The 20,848-nt window shown below is 37.6% G+C and overlaps 1 protein-coding gene across 1 annotated transcript; it reads left to right on the forward strand.

The window, feature by feature from the left end:
• Window positions 1–3,833: 3,833 nt before the first annotated feature.
• Window positions 3,834–14,860, forward strand: LOC149155414 (uncharacterized). Its single transcript, XM_089444419.1, has 2 exons — window positions 3,834–4,032; window positions 11,421–14,860. The coding sequence occupies exons 1-2, from the start codon at window positions 3,834–3,836 to the stop codon at window positions 14,858–14,860; spliced, it is 3,639 nt and encodes a 1,212-aa protein (XP_089300545.1).
• The last annotated feature ends 5,988 nt before the right edge of the window (window positions 14,861–20,848 follow it).

The raw sequence follows: 20,848 nt of genomic DNA on the forward strand, positions 1-20,848 counted from the left end.
AATAGTCATTTCTTGAGTTCTCTCTGTTTTTGATTACCTTTTCCTTGATTTTTTTTGGTTGACCACCAGTTTTGCCTTTGAGTGCTTAAATTTTTTTCTCTTTAGGCTTCTTGAACTATTATCACATACTTGATCATCCCAAACCTATGGCATCATCCCTAATATTAGGGCTTTGACACCAATGACAACAATACAAAAGAATGATCCATTCCACATTTGAAATGAATGATGAATTTCAACCAACAAGTCAAACCCTTCTTTTTCATTGATGTGAAATCAAAATTATTAAAAGAAATTCTTATCAAGAAGATAATTGTTTGTAAGTCCAATGCATTCAAAACCCTTGAAATGACTAAGAGTCCAATCTACCAAGTAAAAATACAAAAAAATGAGTTGTACTTTAAGAAGCCCAATGACCATATTTATAAAGTTCAAAGACATACTCTAATTACCATAAATTGAACAAAGGTTTCCATAAAAATAGTCTTAAAAATAAGACATAAAAACTCATCAACAACCTAATTACAGAAAAATGTGAATAAAATCCATTCTTGTATCATGTAGTTTGCATTTTGTAGTTTAAAATACTATAGCTTACAAGTTAAATTGTGCTTAATTGACTCAATAGATTAATCATTAGTAATTAAGAAATTATGCATTTGTAATGTCTAAGTTGCAGACTAGTTACTGAATAATTATTGCATTGGAGATTATGGTTTAATGGCTTTAAAATTATAAATTATTGAGTTAGTAGTTACTGATAAAAAAATACTATTTTAGTTTTTATGTCGGGCTTGAATGCATTAAAAACAACCAAGATCAGAATATTATGCACTGTACCAAGGGATTCAATTAGTCAAAGAAAATTAGGTAGCTTCTATCATTGTTTTGGGAGACCCCCTCCTTCTTAGTGACCATTTGGTGAAGGGCTCCTCTCCAAGGTACAAAACATTAGAAATTATTATTAAAGGAATTAGGAAAGTAGCAGAAGGGGTCGCTTCAATATCATATTTTCATATTCTCTGTGATCTCAATAAAGATGTGGACTTAGGTGCTAATGCAGGATGTAAATAAGATTAGGAGATTTAATGATCAATGGTTGAATTAAGCCTTCCTATTCTTGAGAGCTAAATGGATTGACATTGCACAATTATGAAGTATTGCTTTATTAATCAATAATAGTATTGATATGTAAATTTATTTTTTGGTAGGTCAGTTTTCTAAGGAATATATCTATAAAATCTCATTTTTTTGTCTACTTTAAAATCTTTTTGGAAAAATATGTAGTTTTGAAAGATAAGAAAACTCATTTTTTTTTTGGAGATATAACTACCCGATATGTAGATATAATTTAAGTGCTGATATATTTATAAAGAGTTCAATTCTTCAGCTGATCAATTTCCAAAAAAGCACTAGAAATGAAGGTTGGTTGAGGAGAACAACTATAAAAATGAAGGTTATAATTTCGTTGCTATAGTTTATTAATTATGACACGTTTTAGGCGTAAAAAAAATTCTAAAATATTTATTATAATGTAATAGATGAGAAGTAGAGAAAATTATAAAAGAAATTATAAAATGAATATTTTAAATCTGATGAGATAACTAGACATATATTTCATTTATATCTGAAATATTATTTATTTTGGAAAAATTAGAAAAACAAACTAACATTTTAAATCAATAATTATAACACAAAATATTTCAACTACTGCAAAATCATTTATTAAATAGAAAGAGTAAAACTTGTATTTTTCCATTAAGAAAACAATCCATTTATAATGGCAGTAGAAATGGTTATTCAGTGAAGAGGTATGATGCATGTGGAATTTTTCTTTAAAATCTTGTTTTTTATTTCACAATATATTTTTGAATTCTATGATGAACATATTCTGGTAGGTTCCTTTCAATGATATTTAAACATCAAAGATAAACTAGTTTGATACCAACTCAAAATTCTACTGAGTTCTTTATCATCTAAAACATGGGGAACTAAAAATATTTGAGATCATTTAATAAACATTTTGAACTTAATTCTTACTGTAAAACTACAAATGGCAACGTATCAAAATCATATGGAATTGTTGGTCTTTCCACAAAATGAAGGCATTTTTTTGGGCTTTTTTATCCAGCAAAATTTATTTTAACAAAAATGAATTAACATAGGCTTTTGGAAAATTTTATTAATTTTTGAAAATAAAGTTTTGTAAATTGCTATTTAACGAAACCTAATCCATATATATATTATTAATTAATTAATAGTAATAGATATTTGTTTTAATTTAATTAATTTAATTTTTAAAATATTATCTTAAATTTAATTATTATATAATTTTAATATTTATTTATAATTTTTAAATTGTTTTTAATTACATAAAAATATTACCCTTTATATTTTTTGAATCAATTGTGTTGGTTTTCGATGGTTATGGGAAGGATTTTTATCCTAGGTCACTCAAGCCGAACTCAAAAATACTGAATTATATTGAAAACCAAACTCAAAAAATACTTATTTATATTGAAAAGAAGTGTTTTACTTTTTTTCAAATTTTATTTAAGTGGTTGAATTATATTGTTAATATGTAATTAATTAATATATATAATTATGATTTTAATATTAACATTTTATAATATTTTTAATATATAACATTATAATATTAATATTAATATTTTATAATACCGCATTATTAAAAAAATACAATAATTTAATTGGTAGTCAGAAGGATTATTTCTCCCTCAACTTAGATTTTATTCTGAAGAAACATATTAATTAATTTGAACAAATTTTAAATGCCATATATGAAAAATCAACTGTATAAATAAAGACGGATCGTCCATATTTGCTGGGATGGCGGCATCTATTACACAATCGGACTTTTCTAGTCCAGTTGGCTTCTTTGATAGTGCCTGCGTATAGGATAACTGTGGTTATCGTGTTCTCATGAGGTTAGACCAGTTTACAGATCTTAGGTTCAGGTTGGACCAGTTTACAGATCTCAGGCTCTGTTGGTCTGGTGGCACTGGTACCTACTGTGCAGAACTAAGATTCTGGCACTTCTGGGTGCCCTATAGTTCCCGAGTTGGCTCGCCATTGATAAGTTCATAGTGGTTGGTGTTGAAAATATACTTTCAACTGTGCAACAGTTGAGCCATGCGCCAGCATGAAGACAATAACCGAGCGCTTCACCAAGGATCGGGAGGCAAGAACTTTCAAAAATCAAACTGCAGGCTTAAAGATCCACTTTAACCTCAGCCATCAGATCTAACCGATCAACGGTCTAGATCGCGTCGGCGTATCGGCAAGTCTGCATATCGGCGGGTTGGAGCATCAGAGGCAGGCAGCGGCAGCGATATGAAATATCGCCGATGAGCGATCGCCGATATCGCATCGGCGAAGTCGCAGCGGAAGTATTTACAAAATGCTTTTGTGTTTGCGATGAGCGATCGCCGATTTCGCTATCGGCACATCGCTATCGACAATGTCATAGAGTCGGGGCCTTTAACATGAGTTATGTAGCGATGCGATGGAGCGGACCCGACAACATTATAAATAGTTTTTTGATAAACTTTCAAGTCCGCGCTCAGGGCATGTTTAATGTATTTCAGGCATATATATATATATATATATATATATATATGATCGGAGGTATCGGCACACAGTGCGTTCGGCATATCGCAATTGGGGAAACCATGGGTGCAAAACTTTTCATATATGCGCGATATGCGATGAAGCTCGGACCCGATAGGTTTCCGGAGCCAAACTGTATAATATTTGAAATCCGCCCAAGGCCATTTTTCATGATTTAGCAGTGTTTTGCATATGTTTTCAAATATATGGAGAAACAGAGAATTGGCGCGGAGGCAGTTAAAGTGAGCATGGAACAGTACAGCATAGCAGGTAGAAGCTTTCAATTTACAACATGGCCGAGAAGGAAGCAGGTTGCGTTCAAGCTCCTGCACATTGAATTTCCAGCGACCACAGTTAATGTTTTTTTCAGCCGAGGACGAGAAGGACAGCCTCGAGCAGTTCCCAGTATGGGACGCCATTTTTGTTCATTAAAACTACTCAGATTTTGTATGTAAGTTAGTAGTGTGCATTTGTAGTTGTCGGTGTGAGAGTGTGTGACAAAAGTGTAGCGCAGCAGCGCAAGTGAATGTTTTTTTTACGCAGCAGCGTAGACTGTAATGTATTGTGTGTATATGTTTTTTTTTGTGAATCCCTCTGAGCAGAAGAGGAAGAATATTGTATCAGGCTTTTCAATTTTAATGAATACAGATCCTTGTTTATGAGTGTAATACTCTGTTCTGATAAATAATTTGTAGCTTTCCGCTGTGTGAAGATCCTGGAGAGAAACAGAGCATTGTTCTCTGTGTGCATTTTATATTGTGTTTTTGGGATTTTGACAGAAAAACCCCCAACAGTGGTATCAGAGCTAATCCAGGCTCTTTGAAGCAGTCAAAGAAGCTGAAGGAAAGACCTTTGCTGTAGCACCTTCTCTAACAGAGCGAAGTTCAGCAAAAGAATCCAAGTTAAAAGAGAAATAATGGCAGGCACCAGCACCAGCGATAGTATGGGTATGCAGCTCCCACTATTCGATGGCAAAAATTATGACTATTGGGCAATAACAATGAAAGCCCTCTTTGCTTACCAAGACTTATGGGAAATTGTTGAGGATGGTTTTGAACAACCAGCAGATGAAAATGAGTTTAATGCATTAACTCAGGGAGAGAAGGATCTGTTGAAAAGCCACAAGAAGAAGGATTCAAAAGCCCTTTTCTTTCTGTATCAAGCAGTGCATGGAAGCGTGTTTCCAAGGTTCGCAGCAGCTAAGACATCCAAAGAAGCTTGGCAAACTCTCAAGACAGCCTATCAAGGAATGGAGAAAGTGAAGACAACAAAACTACAATTGCTGAGAAAAGATTTTGAGAATCTGTGCATGAAGGAGTCAGATAATATTGACTCATTCTTCACTCAAGTAATTGGCCTGGTTACTCAAATAAGATCTCATGGAGAGATGCTTGAAGAAAGGAGGATTGTGGAGAAAATATTAAGGGTCTTACTCTCAAGGTTTGATGCGATTGTCACCACCATTGAAGAGACAAAGGATCTCTCAAACTTTTCAGTTGATGAGCTTCATGCATCACTGATAACACATGAGCAGAGGTTGAGTAGAAATGAAAACTCATCTCTTGAGCAAGCCTTCAAGACCCAGATGTCCTTTGGAAGAGGAAGAGGTCAAGGAAGAGGAAACAAGAGAGGAAGAGGCAGAAGCCAGAACAGAGGTGGAAGGAACAGTCCAGCAAATGCTCAAGGAAGAGGCAGCAATCCAAATCAGAACCAAGGTCAAGGCAGCAGCCAACAAAGTGGACAGCATCATGCTCAAGGACAAAGGTATGAAAAATCCAATGTCCAATGTTATTACTGTAAAAAATATGGGCATTATGCCAATGAGTGTAGGAAAAAGCAGCATGATATGAGTAATAGATCTAGTGCAAATATTACTAGAGAAAATGTCAGCCAAGGTAATGTGCTGTTAGCTTGTAATATGGCTGAAACAAATAGTGAAGATATTTGGTTTTTAGACTCAGGTTGTAGCAACCATATGACAGGAAACATAGCCTTCTTTTCTGCCCTAGATAAAAATGTGAAATCAGAAGTCACACTAGGAACTGATAGTAAAGTGTCTGTTATGGGAAAAGGGGAGGTAAAAATATTTACAAAGCAAGGAGAAAAGAAAACCATAACAGATGTTTACTATGTCCCTGGAATGAGATGTAACCTCTTGAGTATTGGACAGCTTGTCCAAAAGGGTTACAATGTTTACTTTGTAAATGATGTGTGCACCATCATGGATATACCACCCAGCAAAAGATGTATTGCTGAAGTGAAGATGACAAGGAACAGGATGTTCCCTCTCCGGATCAGGGCAGATTTGAAGAAAAAGAAGGAAATGGCAGCAGTCACCCAAGAGGCCTTCCAAAGCGTGCCAAAGGATGAAAATTGGTTATGGCACTTGAGATTCGGGCATCTAAATTTTGGAGGTCTAAACCTATTAAGCAGAAAAGGAATGGTAAGAGGATTACCTTTGATAGAAAGACCAGACAGTCTTTGTGAAGGTTGTATATTGGGCAAACAACATAGAGAGAGTTTTCCATCAGGGAAAAGCATAAGGGCAAAGGCACCCTTAGAGATTATCCACTCAGATTTGTGTGGACCAATGCAAGCGACATCATTAGCTGGCAGCCTATATTTCTTGACATTCATTGATGATTTTACAAGAAAGACTTGGATATATTTCCTCAAGAACAAAAGTGAAGTCTTTGAGAAATTCCAAAACTTCAAAACACTTGTGGAGAACCAAAGCGGACTGCACATAAAAGTTTTCAGAACTGATAGAGGAGGTGAGTATATCTCCAAAGAATTCCTGCGGTTTTGCAGAGAAAATGGAATTCACAAGCAGTTTACAGCAAGGTATACCCCGCAGCAAAATGGAGTTGCTGAAAGGAAAAACAGGACCATTATGGATATGGCAAGGAGCATGTTGAAGGAAAAGCATTTGCCAAATGATTATTGGGCTGAAGCCGTAAACTGTGCAGTGTATATTTTGAACAGGTGTCCTACAAAAGCTGTGATGAACAAAGTGCCAGAAGAAGCATGGAGTGGGAGAAAGCAAGGAGTCACCCACATGAAAGTTTTCGGATGTGTGGCCTATGCACAGATTCCAGATCAGCTGAGGAAGAAGTTAGACAGCAAAGGGGAGAAATGTATTTTCATTGGATACAGTGAGGAATCCAAAGCCTACAGGTTGTATATCCCATCTACCAAGAAGTTTTTCGTCAGCAGAGATGTTCAATTCATTGAAGAGGAAGCTTGGGATGGAAGCATAGAGAGAACAGTGAATGTTAAAAACTGTTTGTCTCATGATGAAGATGAAGAGGAGGTGGCTGAAATGAATCCCCAAACAGCAGCACCAACACAAGAACAGCAAGGTACACCATTGAGGATAAATGAAAGTGCTTCTCCAAGCACACCACAAGGAGGAAATTCAAGTGCATCCTCAAGCACTTGCAGACCAAGTGAAAGAGGTAAAAAGTTCAGAAACTTAAGTGACATTTATAATGAAGGAATGAATTCCTTATTTGCCTTGTATTGTCATGTTCATGATCCTATTCATTTCGAAAATGCAATTAAAGATAAGAAATGGATAGAAGCTATGGATGAGGAGATGAATGCCATAGAGAGAAACAAAACATGGGATTTGGTTGAGCTACCAAAAGGCAAAGAAGTCATTGGTGTGAAATGGGTCTACAAGACCAAGAGCAATGCTGTAGGCAAGATAGAAAGACACAAGGCAAGACTGGTCGTCAAGGGGTACAAGCAGCAGTACGGGAGAGATTATGAGGAGACTTTCGCACCGGTTGCAAGAATGGAAACCGTAAGAGCAGTGTTGTCTATAGCAGCACAAAACAAATGGAAAGTCTACCAAATGGATGTGAAATCAGCATTCCTAAATGGAGTGTTAATGGAAGAGGTTTATGTGGAACAGCCTCTCGGATATGAGAAGAAAGGTGAAGAGCACAAAGTGTGCAAATTGAAGAAAGCTCTTTATGGGCTGAAGCAAGCGCCAAGAGCATGGTACAGCAGGATAGATTCATATCTATTGGAAAATGAATTTGACAAGTGTGAAGGAGAACCCACAGTCTACATCAAGGAAAAGGATGGTAAAATTTTAATTGTTGTCTTGTATGTTGATGATGTTATTTTCACAGGTAATGATGATCAGCTCATTGAGAATTTCAAATCAGTCATGAAGGAAGAATTTGAAATGACTGACATGGGTTTCTTGAGATACTTCTTAGGCATAGAAGTAGATCAAAATGAAAAAGGAATTTTTATCTCACAAGCTAGATATGTAAATCAAGTGTTGAGCAGATTTAACATGCAAGAATGCAAGGCAGCAATCACTCCCACAGTAATGGGATTAAAGCTCAGCAGAGAGGACAACAGCAAGGATTTTGATCCTAGCTTGTATAAAAGCATTGTGGGCAGCCTTATGTATTTAACAGCAACTAGGCCTGATTTAATGTATGCTGTTAGTTTAATTTCCAGATTTATGGAGAGGCCAAAGGAGGCACATTGGCAGGCAGCAAAAAGAATTTTAAGGTATGTCAAAGGTACCAAAATGTTTGGCATATTATATAGTGTCTCAGAAAATTCAAATTTGGTTGGATACACTGATAGCGATTGGACTGGAAGTGTGGATGATCGGAAAAGCACATCCGGTTATCTTTTTCACATGGGTTCAGGAGCCATTTCATGGGCTTCCAAGAAGCAACCAATTGTAGCGTTGTCTACAGCAGAGGCAGAGTACGTGGCAGCTACAGCAGCAGCATGTCAAGCAGTGTGGATGAGAAGGATGTTGAGAAGCCTAGGCCAAGAGCAGGCAAAAGCAACAGTAATTTATTGTGACAACAACTCTGCTATTGCATTGTCCAAGAATTCTGTGTTTCACAAATGAACCAAACACATTGACACAAAGTTCCATTACATCAGAGAATTGGTGGTTAATGGAGAAATCAGTTTACAACATTGCAGGACTCAGGAACAGCTTGCAGATATTTTAACAAAGCCTTTGGATCAGAAAAGCTTTGAATTTTTGAGGAAGTGTTTGGGTATGATTGAAGGCCCGACAGTTGAAATTAAAGGGGAGTGTTGAAAATATAATTTCAACTGTGCAACAGTTGAGCCATGCGGCAGCATGAAGACAATAACCGAGCGCTTCACCAAGGATCGGGAGGCAAGAACTTTAAAAAATCAAACTGCAGGCTTAAAGATCCGCTTTAACCTCAGCCGTCAGATCTAACCGATCAACGGTCCAGATCGCGTCGGCGTATCGGCAAGTCTGCATATCGGCGGGTTGGAGCATCGGAGGCAGGCAGCGGCAGCGATATGAAATATCGCCGATGAGCGATCGCCGATATTGCATCGGCGAAGTCGCAGCGGAAGGATTTACAAAATGCTTTTGTGTTTGCGATGAGCGATCGCCGATTTCGCTATCGGCACATCGCTATCGGCAATGTCATAGAGTTGGGGCCTTTAACATGAGTTATGTAGCGATGCGATGGAGCGGACCCGACAACATTATAAATAGTTTTTTGATAAAATTTCAAGTCCGCGCTCAGGGCATGTTTAATGTATTTCAGGCATATATATATATGATCGGAGGTATCGGCACACAGTGCGTTCGGCATATCGCAATCGGGGAAACCATGGGTGCAAAACTTTTCATATATGCACGCTATGCGATGAAGCTCGGACCCGATGGGTTTCCGGAGCCAAACTGTATAATATTTGAAATCCGCCCAAGGCCATTTTTCATGATTTAGCAGTGTTTTGCATATGTTTTCAAATATATGGAGAAACAGAGAATTGGCGTGGAGGCAGTTAAAGTGAGCATGGAACAGTACAGCATAGCAGGTAGAAGCTTTCAATTTACAGCATGGCCGAGAAGGAAGAAGGTTGCGTTCAAGCTCCTGCACATTGAATTTCCAGCGACCACAGTTAATGTTTTTTTCAGCCGAGGATGAGAAGGACAGCCTCGAGCAGTTCCCAGTATGGGACGCCATTTTTGTTCATTAAAACTACTCAGATTTTGTATGTAAGTTAGTAGTGTGCATTTGTAGTTGTCGGTGTGAGAGTGTGTGACAAAAGTGTAGCGCAGCAGCGCAAGTGAATGTTTTTTTTACGCAGCAGCGTAGACTGTAATGTATTGTGTGTGTATGTTTTTTTTGTGAATCCCTCTGAGCAGAAGAGGAAGAATATTGTATCAGGCTTTTCAATTTTAATGAATACAGATCCTTGTTTATGAGTGTAATACTCTGTTCTGATAAATAATTTGTAGCTTTCCGCTGTGTGAAGATCCTGGAGAGAAACAGAGCATTGTTCTCTGTGTGCATTTTATATTGTGTTTTTGGGATTTTGACAGAAAAACCCCCAACAGTTGGAGACTCCAAATTGGGGATTGATTGGGTATGAGGTATTTCTTCTGTGGATATCCCCTCACTGCACCATTGGACTCAGCAGATTTTAGGTCTTCGTCCTTCATTTAATCACATTTCTTTCTCCCATATCTATCGAGAGCAAAATTTGGTGGCTGATGGCCTGTCTAAACGTGGGATATCTATCCCCTGGCTATGTTTGCCCCTGGCATCTCCCGGTAGACAAGGCATTTTACTTTTTTGGATTTATCAGTTTTTTGCTTCCCCTGATAACTTTGCAATTTTTTCCATCTCTATTTATTGCCTGTTTTCCATGATTTCTTTGTCCATTTTCTCTGTACCAAAATAAAATTTTTAAAAAATCTAAAAAAAAAAAAATTATACAAATCTTGTCCATTTTCTCTATACCAAAATAAAATTTTTAAAAAATCTAAAAAGAAAAAATAATTATACAAATCATGTAAATAATGTAGGTTCATAAAAAAAATCCCTTTAAAGTTTAGACTCATATTAAATCCGTATTTAAAATAAATCTATGCTGATTCATAAACAACAAAATTAACTACACTAATTGTTTCTCATATTCAACTTGCGGCTCAAGCACTTTTTGTCAAAACTGTTGGAAATAATAGTCCCAAGTTCCAACCACCCTCTTAAAAACAAAATGACAAACACCTTGTTGCCTAGTCAACTACTGCAAGGTTGCGATTTTGTTTGCAGGTGAAAGGATTGATCAGAGGAGAAGTACATGGCTAACTATTCTGCAACACAGCAGAAAGTTTAATGCATTTAATAAATTTTGGTGAATAGATATGGGCAAACATCTACTCCACTACTGTTGACCACACTCCACAACACCTTCAAGTTCAGACAATTACTATGTAAAATCACCCATGTTGGGTATTAATAATTTGCTATGTCATGTATTAATGTCAAATTTGTATGTTGACATAAATATGCAAGTAAAGGTCATTTGTAAGTTGGGCAAGTTAGAGAGCATCTCACTAGAAAACCTTGAAGGAAATATTGGTGGGCGAGTGAAAAGCAGTTTTATGAAATTTTAAAGACACTTAATCAGCAACCCAGTGATACATAGGTATTTTGTATTTTCACTTAGAACTGCAACCTTGGGCAACCAGAAAGAACACAAAAATCAGCAACCAAGAAAAAGCTTACTATTTCATTGAAAACATCCAAGCATAGAAAAGAGGGAAACATCTAAAAAACTAGGAAAAAGGATTATTGGCTTTATCTAATTATGCAGTTTGATTTTATCTTTTGTAATAAAGAGAATGATTGCATTGTTTATAAAATGCTCATCTCTTCTTCATAATAAAGTTAGTGGTATTGTTTGCAGACCTGTGTTATTCTAGTTTTTGTGTCTGTGGTCTGTTCTGTTATTCTCTGTTTTTAATTTGTCAGATCTGCAAGTAGATCAATTGGTATCAGAGCGTAAGTTCTTGGAAGCCATCCACCTGTTCGAAGATTTTTTTTTTTTAAGGGTCATACATTTCACTCCAATCATGCACTCTCCAGTGAATGATTTAGCTAGGGCTCTTCAAGAGCTAATTACGCTGCAACAACAACAACGCCCTCCAGGGCAAATGCAGCTTGATACACGCTTTCAACTGCCCAAATTCTCAGGGCAAATGAATGGTGAGGCTGTTGATTCTTGGATCCGCAGCCTCTCCAACTATTTTAGAACCTGTCCAACAATGGAGGAGGAGATGAAACTTCAGATCGCCAGTCTACAATTGGAAGGCCTAGCACAAACATGGTGGGATACTCATCTTGAGAATATGTCCTTGGTTGTGGAACTTGGAGAACAAGCCGCGAACCAGCCTAGCACATCTTGGAATCTCTTTTGCGAGGCCTTACGTGAACGCTTCTATCCTCCAGGATATATACAAAATCTCCTTGCCAAATGGTTGCAGCTTCGACAACTACCCAATCAATCAGTGCAAGCCTACATTGATGTCTTCTGCAAGTTGCGCATTCAACTCCATATATCCGATCCAGACGAGGTACTAATTATCAAATTTAATTCTGGTTTGCTAATGCTTCTTCGTCGTGAAGTTGAATTGTTTGATAGTGCTTCATTAGACAAGGCCTTTATTCGGGCCCTGGCGGTGGAACGCAAAGTGGGTACTCGAATCCGATATCCAGAGGCCAGAAATGGTCCATCTTCCTTTGATTCTTCTAATGTCGCCTCTGCCTCATCCCCCACACCTCACCGCACCCCCTGGTGCACATTTCACAAGACCAACTCACATGCTTCTGCAGATTGTCGAGTATTGAAAAATCTCCGCCCCCAGAAAACTCTTTTTACAGAGGTCGAACAACCAAAGGCCACTACCCCACTTCCAGCTATTTCTCTCGAAAATCCGACAGAAGTGGACCCCTCTCTCATCCTCATGACTGCTAATGCAACAAACACCTCTGTTACGCCTTTGTTTACCCATAATTGTCAAATCAAACATGAGTTGGCCACGCTTATTCTTGACAATGGGAGTCAAAAGAATCTTGTGTCACAAGACTTAGTTGAACGCCTTTGCCTTCCCACCACTCCTCACCCCCACCCGTATCAGCTCGGTTGGGTCAGAAAGGACGGTCCTCGTCTTACCATCTCACAATGTTGTGCTGTCACCTTTGCTATTGGGCCTTTTCGTGATACTGTGATATGTGATGTTTCTCCTCTAGATTGTGCTGATTTATTGCTAGGAATTCCATACCAAGAGGCTCGACATGCTGTTTATCATGCTACAGATCACCAATACCACTTGCAGCACGATGGGCGCACCTATGTGCTCACATCCTCAGCTAGCACATCAACCCAACCTTCCATTGGCAAAGCTCCCATTATAAGAGTCAATTTAAACCAAGATGTTTCTTTGTGCTTGGTTCGCCCTGTCAAGCCAGACAACCTCACCAATCCAGTCCCTCCTTCAATGGCTCCTCTACTCCATGAATCTGCAGCTGTCTTCACCCAACCCACAGGGCTGCCTCCAGCACGCTCTGTTGAACACCACATTGATCTTGTTCCTGGCGCTTCCTTACCCAATGCCCCATCTTATCGCCTTGCTCCTCGAGAGGCAACTGAGATAGAACGCCAAATTGAAGAATTGTTGACATCCGGTCATATTCAGACGTCATCCTCGCCATATGCATCTCTAGCTTTTAGTATTCCCAAAAAAGATACTTCTGAATGGCGCCTCGTGACAGACTATCGAACCCTTAATAAAGCCACTGTTAAAAACCTTCTGCCTTCTGTGATCCAATATGGAGGAATTCTGCCTTCTGATACAGGAGGAATTCTGCCTTCTGTGATCCAATATGGAGGAGGGATGCCTCAATACAACTCTTCAGGTCATGTAATGGGTACACGGCCTCAGCAAGGCCACTGGTTGAATCAATCTAATATGCGACCAGGAGGGCCATCGGGGATTATGACTAATATGATGCATCAGCAAATGCCCCAACCCAATGCTATGTTGCCTGCACAAGCACAGGCATTGCTGCAGCAGCAAAGATTTCAGGCAATGCAGAGTGGTGTTCCTCATTTTCCTCCTGTGCCAACTCAACAAGTATTCAATTCACATCCTCCACCTGCCATGCACAGATACAATGAGGCATTTTTGGGTGGGGATTTTAGGGATCAGCGTAGTAAGTCTCAACAACGTGGAAAGCAAAATCAGCGTAATAGCCAACAGAATTCAGATACGCACAGCCAGTCAGGTAGGTCTAATAATGGCTGGCCACAGTTCCGATCAAAGTATATGTCTGCAGAAGAAATCGAGAGCATTGTTCGCATGCAGCTTGCTGCAACTCACACCAGTGATCCCTATGTTGATGATTATTATCATCAGGCTGTGCAAGCAAAGAATGCTACTGGTTCTCGAGGAAAAAGTCAGTTTGCACCATCTTCTCTACGTGAATTGCCACCGCGAACAAAAGCTGTAGCAGAGCCACATGCTTATCTTCAGGTAGAGGCACTGGGAAGAGTGCCATTTTCTTCTATTCGCAGGCCTCGTCCACTTCTGGAAGTGGACGCTCCTTCAACACCAAATGCCACAGGTGATAATGTAAATGAACCCAAGGCCACTGAGAGACCCCTTGAACAGGAACCAATGCTGGCTGCAAGGATTGTTATTGAGGATGGGCTGTGCCTTCTTCTTGATGTGGATGATGTTGATCGGTTTTTGCAAGTATCTCAACTACAAGATGGTGGGGCCCAATTAAAAAGAAGGCGGCAGATTCTGTTGGAAGGATTAGTAGCTTCTCTGCACTTAGTTGATCCTCTTGGAGCAGAGGGTGGCCATCCAATTGGGTTGGCTCCAAAAGATGACCTTGTTTTTCTACGCCTGGTTTCTCTTCCCAATGGGAGAAAACTTATATCAAAATACCTTCAGCTTCTCACACCTGGAAGTGAACTTGCACGAATTGTCTCCATGGCAGTTTTTCGTCATTTGCGTTTTTTGTTTGGTAGCTTAACTCCAGATCCCAGTGCTACAGTTGGGCTTGCTAAGACTGTGGCTCTGTGTGTTTTCAACATGGATTTAGATGCCCTTATTGCTTGTTTGACAGCAGTAGTTTGTTCTTCCGAGCAACCACCACTTCGTCCTCTTGGAAGTTCTACTGGTGATGGGGCATCGGTGGTTCTAAAAGCTGTTCTGGAAAGAGCTACAGATATCCTGACAGATCCACGTGCACAGGCAAAATGGATCAATGCAGAAACATTGCAACGCAATTTCCCTCAGTTGGTGGAGGAAGCGGGGACGCTTCCTGATCTAAACAGGGAGGAATTGGGCAACCAGAAAGAACACAAAAATCAGCAACCAAGAAAAAGCTTACTATTTCATTGAAAACATCCAAGCATAGAAAAGAGGGAAACATCTAAAAAACTAGGAAAAAGGATTATTGGCTTTATCTAATTATGCAGTTTGATTTTATCTTCTGTAATAAAGAGAATGATTGCATTGTTTATAAAATGCTCATCTCTTCTTCATAATAAAGTTAGTGATATTGTTTGCAGACCTGTGTTATTCTAGTTTTTGTCTGTGGTCTGTTCTGTTATTCTCTGTTTTTAATTTGTCAGATCTGCAAGTAGATCAAACCTCCATTTATCATGCGAATGTATTTTTCTATATTTTATATTATAATATAATAAAAAATATGTTAGGTTGAGATATCGTCTTATTGATGAATAAATTTACGCAACCTTTTTTGCTTTTACTCGCCGTGAATTACTTACCTCGACGCAATTGAATTCTCATACGACTTACTTTGCCTTACCAACAAAAACAACAATCTTTCATGTAAATTTCATATTTATCGATTAATACAAACAGATCAAACACACAAAGTTAGTGGGCGTGTAGAGTAATCCTGAATTACATCTTGATTTTCACGGGTATGATTGCAACTATCTTTGATCGCATCTAGAGAATGGATTGTGTAGCTAATTAATGATTACCAGTTTTTCCAATCTCATGTGGCAGTTCCGGAGATGTGAAGTGAATAACAATGGTTTAATTTATCGGCTTAATCTGCGTCAGCAGCTATAACGTGCAGCGCCAACGGTGTCTATCACCATGTTATGGCAGGCTGAAGGAGCCGAAGGAGTATAACCACTCTTTGGAAGCTTATCATTCAACAGACTAATATCAATGGCGGGTGTTTTACCGGCTTCTTTGATATAGGCTTCAGATATTTTATTGGTATTCGTGGTGTCCCTAATTTTGGAGTCAGCCGTGACATCGTGGAGAAAATTAGGCCTGGAAAGCGCCGTTGGAAAGAGCGCAGAGATTAGCAAAATGCATATTATGGTGCCATACACCACAGTGGCCGCCATGTTAGAAGTTGAATAAGCGCCTCGGCTTCGATGGAGTGGACAATATACACGAAAAACAATGTACCCTCGGAAGTAAAATAAAATGATGAACGAATATGTTTATTGAGATAAATGTAACCAGAGATTGGGTGGGAATAAATGGAGAGCTGAGATATAAGGCGAGTGATTAGAAAGAGGAATACATATGTATTTATAACTGATTCATGCCCGTTCTTTGACGAATTTGCTGGCCATGAATTCAAGGACAAAGGAGCATGCTTCTATGTCAAACGTTGACTGTATGTAGTTTGCCTTGCCTCCCATGGACCAAAGGCATAATGGACTTCTCATAAGCCCCCGCGTTTTATTTCTATAAAGTCAAAAGGCTTTGTAGGTCCAGTCAAAATATTATGGGTTGGTTTCTTCAAGTCAAAGTTAAATGTCGAGTTAATAACAAATATGGTCTGTGGAGATTATCACCACGTCAAACTGAAATGAAAGGCAGGATAGCCATCCATCTCATTTTTTTGTACGTTCGATTCCAAAATAGTTTCAAAATCAATCAAATTTTCAGTGAGCAAGGACACGCGTCTTTTCAAGATATATTCATCACCCTTATCTGGAGTGCCTCCGACATCAAAAGTGTACGGTCACGACAACTACTGCAGTTTGGTGCGAAATCTTGTACGAGGTCATTTGGCAAATTATGCGTTCCTTTTACCACAAATCACGAAGAGGATAATAATTGTGCTGCCCTTAACTTATGTCGCCACGAGAATCTTAATCAACAGTTTATACACCGACAGGGCACATTCGTAAGTGCGTGGAAAAACAATTGTAAGCATCTAGAAACTGCTCAAGAGTGGGGTGCAAGCTTCACTGTTCTCACCTAAACTTTCACAAGCTGGTTCTTATCTTAGTTGGTAAATATAAAACAAGTGATATATATTATCTGGTTGATAAATAACGGGAAATAGAAAAAAAAAGGTTTACGACATGTACGTAGTAAATCTTCTAAATTATATCCATAAAGTAAATAAAATTTCAAGAATAAACTTTACCTTAAAGCATATTAATTTTAGTTAATTATACTAATTATTAATATACAAATTTTCACGATATTTTTAAAAAAATAATTTTTTTAAATTTTTATAGATTTTATATAGTCCTTTTAAAATTTTAGTGATTTTAAAAATAAAATAATTTTATTTTATATAATTTTGGCCAGTCATTTTGTGAAGAAAAAGAAATTGGGTAATCTTGTTTAAGGGAAAAACATGAAAAATTAGACCAAATATGAAATTTAGCTCCAATTTTTTCCCCTAAACTAAAGTCATGGTAATTAATTCTATAAAAATCACATATGAAAAGAGCTACTTGAAGGAAGTTCCTTTGTACAAATTTTTTGGAAGTGATATGTGCCACAACCTCAATTGAAATTATAGCACTGAGAAAAGGATAAATGGAGGATAGAAAACTTATAATGGGCCTCAAAACAACTACAAATTAGTAAATCTTTGGATATGGGATTTAAAAATAAAACTCCTACTTGAGACTCTCATTACTCTTGTTATTTCATAATATGGATGTGAAACTTGGGGTTGCACAAAGTCATGGAGGAAGAATGAACAAATCTAAAATTAATTTATAACCTACAATATCAAGATTAAAATAAATATCCCCAATCCTATCCACTAGATTAAATCAAAAATTTCTCAATTGAAAGCATGACTACAACTAGGTATCTTTTGTATAAGTAGAAGCTAAACAAGATGGAAGCCAAGAGTTTTCCTAAACTTTCTTTTAACTCTAGCCAAAATCACCTTCAAACACAAGAGGGGATGGTATAGGGATGCCTAGTCTTGGAGAGACGTTTAGGGAATATAGGAGTTCATTTTGCAAAGTAGGGATAATATTAAAAACACAATTACATCCAAATTTATTGACCAAGGCCTAAAACACCATGGAATCAAAGAGTTTTTCATTTTGTGAAATTAAGAGGGTTGAAGATGAAAAATATTTTTTTCTTAGATTATCCTTATTATAATCACATTTGATCTAATTTTCAAAATATTGGTCACACTACAAACTTTCTTGACGTTTTAAGTCAATACAATTATGGTAATCTTGGAATGCTTTTCTTAATGAATTTTTTAGCATAGAAATAAAATTTTAAAAAATGATGAGTAATTTATTACCTTTTTAAGGTCCAATAGATCATATTAGTTAACAATCATCATCATCACTCACACATATGTAGATTCTCTCAAAAAATTAAGTTGTTGAAGAAAGAGGGGAAGATGAATAAACTTTAAAGTGCATGAGTTTTTAGTGCTTTGTGTAATCTAATAAGTACATTACTTAGTATTAGCTCGAGATATTAAGTATTAGCTTACATAATATGAATAAGCCTTTAATGCACATGAATTTTCAGTGGTTTGTTCAATTTAAATAAATAAGTTAGTTGATTAATATTAATTTGAGATATTTCTATTAGCTTATTTCCTAATAAGAAGTGAATAAAAAGGAATATGCTTTTTATGAAACTATTTATTAAAGAAAAAATTAATTAGGCTTTGTTATGTTTATGAAAATAATGAATGTAAGCCCTTGTAAAAGGCCATACACTAAACACAAAAGGTCATAAGGAGTATGAAAGGCTATGGAGAAGGTGAAAAGCCACCTTCCCATTTGTGTAAATATGCTATGATGCCTCACTTAGAATGGACTCTTAACACTTGAGCTCTGCTACATTTAGAAAACTATTTGTGATTAGGGAGTTGAAGGAAATTTTCTATTGGTAGCTTGAGCTAGGATGAAGCTAGCATTTGATGTTAGAGATAATATTGATCCGAACTTAAACAGGAATGCAAAAAATTACAGAGATAACCATAAACACAGATATGCAGCGGAAATAATACTTCATATCATTAATGTAAAATACTCAAATATGATTACAAACAAAAATGGAAATAAACTAGCTAGGGCGATGGTAGCTTATCTCTGAGAAGAGATGTGGCAGCTACATGCCTCTGAACTGTCTTACAATGAGGCTCAAGGGCCTTTTTATTATTGAACAATAAGACAAAACCCTAAGCAACAAGATTTCTCAGACATCAATTCCTCTTCTGTCCCTTTCATATATGCTGATACGATTAGAGACAACTTGTCTATTGTTTCATTCGGCACTACACGGAGGGGGACTTTAAGACAATTTTTTAATAGAAAAGAAATATTTTGTCTCCAAAATTTCAATATGAGGCGATAGTAGAAGAAGGTAAAGGTAAAGGATTAGGGGTCTGTCTACCGGCATTCACTGAGTGGTTGGTTTACCATGGTTTTGAAGTGATATTCAACAAAGGAAAAGCATTCCTGAGACACATAGCCACGGAGCAGGTGAAGCAGATCGGGGTTCGTGTGAAGAACCTATATAAGCTAGATGTGGAAGAATGTTCTACATTAAGCACTAAGGCGGAGAAAGTGAAGGTCACGTTGTCGATGAACTTTGGCACAAAATACTTGGTCATTTGTATCATGGTACCTTGAATATTATAGAACAAATAACCACTCGCCTCTCTAAAGGAGCACTTAAGCAATAGGATATATGAAAAGGATGTACATTACAAAAGTACATAAAATCCACATTCCATGATCAGGACACCAAAGCACTTGCAGTCCTAGAAAGGATCCACTATGATGTTTATGGACCTTTGTCGACAATCTACATTGTTAGACACAATTATTCTGTCATTTTTATTGATGACTTCTCACGTAAGTGTTGGATATTTTTCATGTGGAAGAAAGATGAGACATTCTCCAAGTTCGTAGAACTCAAGGCACTGGTTGAAAAAGAAGCTACCAAGAAGGTGAAGTCTCAATTGTAGCGGTCGCAACACCCTCGTAAATTTTAGCCTACACTTAAATTTTGGAGCCTAATATGGATATTGTGATCAATCGTTCCTTAGTCACTTATTTGTAAGTTGATCATGATCTCAATCTCCCCTTTTCGATCTTAAGAGTCATTCATGCTTTTATTTTTACATATAATCTATCATCCTTGGGCATGTGGGTTATCGCTTGTCATGCAAAGGGAGCTTTGTTTTGATTCAAGCGGAAATATTTATGAGAATGGGTTGTCGTCACCACATAGACATGTTTCAAACTCATTTCACACAATCTATCATTATCCCAAAGTCTATCATCAGAGCCACACTTGTCGTAAGATGCCAAAAACGTTGTTTCATTAAGCGAAGTATGTGTTATATGTTCTAGATGGTGTATGTTGTATCTCTAAGTTTTCAAGGGTGTGATCGTAGTCAATTTTTATCATTGTTCACATCATTTCCACTGCTCCCACACTTAGCCAAATTTTGAAGTATCCTTATCAACCTAGCCTCAACCAACTTTCCTGAACCTCGCACTTCACATACGTAACCCTCAAGATTTTCCCTTGCCTATTGGAATTGCGCAACACACACAAATCCCAACCTCCCTTAGCATTCAAAACTGTGGAGTGGTTTCCTCCAATGTCCGTCCCTTAGCCAGAACCCAATGTCTCCAAAAACTATGCAGTTTTTTCCCTTGACTACCCAGTATGCCTTGCATCCTGAAATTGCATAGATGTGTCATCCCACGACCTCATCCAATAGTAGTGCCTTTCATCCAGCTAAAAATTTGTAAATGTTTCCTCCCAGGGCCTCATTCTGTAACGGTCACTTCTCGATGAAAATACAGAATTATGTCTCTCAGGGGCCATGAAGAAAGATGACATGATAGATGACTCTCAAGGAGCTGAGGATAAAAATAAGCAGACCAAGGAACCCAAGGTATGAAATAATATCGGGATGGCATGAAGACTCCATCTGATGCATAACCCTTTGGAGGCTAGGTATGGAAAACAAAGCACATATTTTGAAATAGACCTCTTATTGTAGCATAAAAGTTTGCTTATCGTTGTCGTATCATTTTGTCTTTAATGAAATGCATGGTTGCAAGAACTGAAAGTCATTCCATTGTTTCC

The sequence above is a fragment of the Pinus tabuliformis genome, chromosome 9, assembly GCF_031772625.1.
Source record: "Pinus tabuliformis cultivar Carrire ecotype Pingquan chromosome 9, CPIR1, whole genome shotgun sequence".
NCBI lineage: Eukaryota > Viridiplantae > Streptophyta > Pinopsida > Pinales > Pinaceae > Pinus > Pinus tabuliformis.

What these genes read in the sequence shown, in the direction of transcription:
- LOC149155414 (XM_089444419.1), top strand. Translation starts at nt 3,834, where the DNA reads ATGGAGAAACAGAGAATTGGCGCGGAGGCAGTTAAAGTGAGCATGGAA. An exon ending in ACAGCCTCGAGCAGTTCCCA is followed by an intron (nt 4,033 to 11,420) that starts GTATGGGACGCC and finishes TTAATTTGTCAG; the next exon opens with ATCTGCAAGTAGATCAATTG.